Consider the following 4,563-nt stretch of genomic DNA (forward strand, 5'->3'; position numbering starts at 1 on the left):
AGAAATACTGACCAGCCAGGTTGTGCTTTCCTTATTAAAGAAAGCTTAAAGGTAAAGGGACCCCTGACCATTAGGTCCAGTCGTGGATGACTCTGGGGTTGCGGCGCTCATCTCGCTTTACTGGCCGAGGGAGCTGGCGTTTGTCCGCAGACAGCTTCCGGGTCATGTGGCCAGCATGACAAAGCCGCTTCTGGCGAACCAGAGCAGCGCACAGAAACGCCGTTTACCTTCCCACCGGAGCGGTACCTATTTATCTACTTTCACTTTGACATGCTTTCGAACTGCTAGGTGGGCAGGAGCTGGGACTGAGCAACAGGAGCTCACCCCGTTGCGGGGATTCGAACCGCCGACCTTCTGATCAGCAAGCCCTAGGCTCTGTGGTTTAACCCACAGCGCCACCCGCGTCAAGTCAGAAAGCTTACTTGAGAGTAAATTTACACGTGGAAGTACAGAAGTAAGAAAAATTTGAAGAAGAGAACTTCGGAGTCTGCCTGTTGGATCAGGCCAGTACCTCCATCTAGTCCAGCAGTGGGCATGCACAAGAAAGCTTATACCTGGAACATATTTAGTTGGTCTCTTAAGGTGCTACTGGACAATTTTTTTATTGAGTCCAGCATCTGTTTTCACAAGCGCCAAGCAGAGGCCTACATGTGGCCAGCCTAATGTGTGTGATCTGTCAGGGCTGGTCCACCCTTGAGGAGCAAGTGCCTCAGCTGGCAGGATCCCCAAGATCCCATCATCCATCTTTCTTACCCCCTTTGTTCCTGATGTAGATCTTCACTTGCCACGCGACTCGCCTTCCCCAGCGATGGAGGGGGCGCGGGGCCGACCGATGTCAGCACCCATGGCATGCGCGCCTGACATCAGCATGCCCCCGCAACATCCACACATGACATTAGCATGTCTTGCAGCATGCATGCACACTTGCATGCTGTTGTCACTTGGCCACCATGGAACTGTTACAGCTTACTCCTCCCTCGGCTTCTTTCCCCACTGTTCCCACCCACCCCAGCTGAGCAAGCCCCAATACCTGACATGGGAGCCAGAGAGGCATGGGGCTCGCTCAGCTGGGGGCACAAGCAATTTAAAGCTCAGCTGAGGGGGCAGAAGCTTTCCCGCCCCCCCAGCTGAGATGCGCAAAGGAGCACCAAGGCTCTCACCACTCACACAAGTGTGGAGGAAGCCCAGCTGGGGATTGAGAGCCCTCCTGTGCCCAGTTGAGCCATGCAAACAAAGCTGCATTGTTCCAGCCCATGAGGAGCTAGGGTAAAACCACATCAGCTCCTGTGGTGAGAGCTGTGGCTATTTCACCTAGCACCTTGTGGGGTGAGGCCAACACAGTTTGTTTTCTGAACATTGTGTTATATCGGCAGACCACAATGTTTGGCTGGTGATACTACTTCTTCTTTGGCGATCACTCATAGCCGAGTAAGATTATCTTCCATAAACCAGGGGTAACTTAACCAGGGGTAGGCAACCTAAAGCCCAGGGGCCGGATGTGGCCCAATCGCCTTCTCAATCCCGTGGATGGTCCAGGAATCAGCGTGTTTTTACATGAGTAGAAGGTGCCCTTTTATTTAAAATACATTTTTGATTATTTGTGGGGCCTGCAGGGTGTTTTTACATGAGTAGAATGTGTCCTTTTATTTAAAATGCATCTCTGGGTTATTTGTGGGGCATAGGAATTCGTTCATTTTTTCCCCTTCAAAATATAGTCCGGCCCCCCACAAGGTCTGAGGGACAGTGGACCGGCCCCCTGCTGAAAAAGTTGGCTGACCCCTGCTCTAAATCACCCCCCCAGGCTTGAGGAAGGTGGGGGCCACAAGCATGATTCATCACCTAAGCACAGCAGCCCCTGGCTTAGAGTCATTGCATTGTTTCCTAAATAGCTCCAGTTACAGGTAGGTAGCCATGTTGGTCTGCCATAGTCAAAACAAAATAAAAACATTCCTTCCAGTAGCACCTTAGAGATCAACTAAGTTTGTTCTAGGTATGAGCTTTCGTGTGCATGCTTAGTTGGTCTCTAAGGTGCTACTGGAAGGAATTTTTATTTTATTTTTTATTTTGCCCTAAATAGCTGTTTTTCTCCTTGGCTGGGGTTATGCAAGAAACCGGCTGGCTTCCTTGGAATGCTTGCCCCATTGAGATTCCAAAGGAGGGCTTGGGATTTTATTAACAGCTTTTTGTCTTGGGTGGAACACCTGGAGATCAGCTCCAAAGGCTTTCTTAGAGAAGTAGCAAGGCAGCAAGCATGCCACACAGAGCCAGAACGCCCCTCCCCTTGTTTGCAATTCCTTTGTTGCTTTCCAAGTCATAAAGCACACACTGGGATCTGGAGCTGCATCAGCTGGTTTTCAGAAATTCTCTTCCAGAAAACTGTATGCATGGCTTATTCATTCTGCAGCGAATGGAGGGCTGGCCCAGGCATTAGGCAGAGTATGACAGCTGCCTCAGACAGCAGAGTTGGCTCTCTCAAAAAAGCAGCAAATTGTGCATTAGTTTATTAATTAAATAGTGTGTGTTTGATATAATAATAATAATAATAATAATAATAATAATAATAATAATAATAATAATAATAATTTGTTTGGTCGTTTAGTTGTGTCCAACTCTTCATGACCCCATGGATCATCATCATCATTATTATTATTATTATTATTATTATTATTATTATTATTATTATATCCTGCCCATCTGGCTGGGTTTCCCCAGTCCTCTGGGTGGCTACCAGCATATCTGAAGAAGTGTGCATGCACACGAAAGCTCATACCAAGAACAAACTTAGTTGGTCTCTAAGGTGCTACTGGAAGGATTTTTTTTTATTATTTTTTTTGAGCATATATAAAAACACAATAAAACATCAGACATTAAAAAAACAGAATACTGTATCTTGTTGTTGTTGTTCAGTCGTTCAGTCATGTCCGACTCTTTGTGACCCCATAGACCAGAGCACGCCAGGCAAGCCTATCCTCCACTGCCTCCCGCAGTTTGGCCAAACTCATGCCAGTCGCTTCGAGAACACTGTCCAACCATCTCATCCTCTGTCGTCCCCTTCTCCTTGTGCCCTCCATCTTTCCCAACATCAGGGTCTTTTCCAGGGAGTCTTCTCTTCTCATGAGGTGGCCAAAGTACTGGAGCCTCAACTTCAGGACCTGTCCTTCCAGTGAGCACTCAGGGCTGATTTTTTAAAGGATGGATACGTTTGATCTTTTTGCTGTCCATGGGACTCTCAAGAGTCTCCTCCAGCACCATAATTCAAAAGCATCAATTCTTTGGCGATCAATCTTCTTTATGGTCCAGCTCTCACTTCCATACATCACTACTGGGAAAACCATAGCTTTAACTATATGGACCTTTGCTGGCAAGGTGATGTCTCTGCTTTTTTTTTCTTTTTTTTACCAAAAAGAAAACAGGTTTATTTATACATTAATCCACAGGACAAAATGCCAAATAAATTTAAAAACGAGTCTATAATACAGTGTGGCATTCACACAGAAAGTGGTGCAAAGACAGGCACACCACCAGGGGGGAGGCGAAAGACAGGAGTGGGGCATGGGGGGGCAGAGGGGGCATCAGGTATCCTGGTTCCTCATATGCTTCGCATAGGATTCGTGAAGGTACTTCTTGTAGGCTGCCTGGTCTTTCCAGAGCTCTGCAGCTTCCGTGTTGAGTGGACTATTGATGTTTGGCTCTCCCAGCAGGCTCTGGATGGAGAGAAGGGTGGTTCGGACGTCGTAGAGAGCGGACCACTTGTCCTTGAGGATGTCCAGGCAGATGTTCCCCTGCAGGTCCACGTTGGGGTGGTAGCAGGGGGTGAGGAATTTGACAGTGGGTGCGCTGTAAGGGTACCCACAGGGGAACTACAAGGACAGCTTGTACCTCAGCTCCTCATACACCGTCCCAGTTGCTCCATTAATGGTCCCGATCCACTTGAAGAGGTTGTCTGACTCTGGGAAGGCTGAGATCCCTTTATCCCCAGACATCATCAAAGTCATCAGCTCCTGTTGCAGCCTGCTCCGCACGGAGCCTCGGGCGGCGGCGCTGCCGGGCTCGGCTGCCTTCCTGGAGGCGGCGGCGGCAGTGGCGCCGGGGTCGGTGTTCTGCGAGGCCATCATGTCTCTGCTTTTTAAGATGCTGTCTAGGTTTGTCATTGCTTTCCTCCCAAGAAGCAGGCGTCTTTTAATTTCGTGACTGCTGTCACCATCTGCAGTGATCATGGAGCCCAAAAAAATTAAAATCTCTCACTGCCTCCATTTTTTTATTTTTAATTTTGTTTTGAGCATATATAAAAACACACTAAAACATCAGACATTAAAAAAACAGAATACTGTATCTTGTACAGACATTAAATAAACCAATAAATGAATAAAGAAGTTTACAGTTATGCCCAAATTAAAATAACCACCAGCCCCAGCTAAACATTTAACCAACCCCAACCCAACAAAAATATAACAGAGGAACCAAAATTAAAACTGTTTCAAAACATTTTAAAACATTTTAGCCAGTTGCCCCAACCCAAGAGTTGTTCCAGCAACGTTTATTGCCAAGGAGGCAGAGAAATGC

The 4,563-nt window shown here is 47.3% G+C and overlaps 1 protein-coding gene across 1 annotated transcript; it reads right to left on the reverse strand.

The window, feature by feature from the left end:
• Positions 1-3,397: 3,397 nt before the first annotated feature.
• On the reverse strand, positions 3,398-4,112 carry LOC117044949 (ubiquitin-conjugating enzyme E2 C-like). The gene is given in 1 exon segment (XM_033145742.1): positions 3,398-4,112. A coding segment is annotated over 1 exon segment (540 nt). The 3' UTR covers positions 3,398-3,572.
• Positions 4,113-4,563: the final 451 nt, after the last annotated feature.

This window comes from Lacerta agilis, chromosome 4 (assembly GCF_009819535.1).
Source record: "Lacerta agilis isolate rLacAgi1 chromosome 4, rLacAgi1.pri, whole genome shotgun sequence".
In the NCBI taxonomy this organism is placed as follows: Eukaryota; Metazoa; Chordata; class Lepidosauria; order Squamata; family Lacertidae; genus Lacerta; species Lacerta agilis.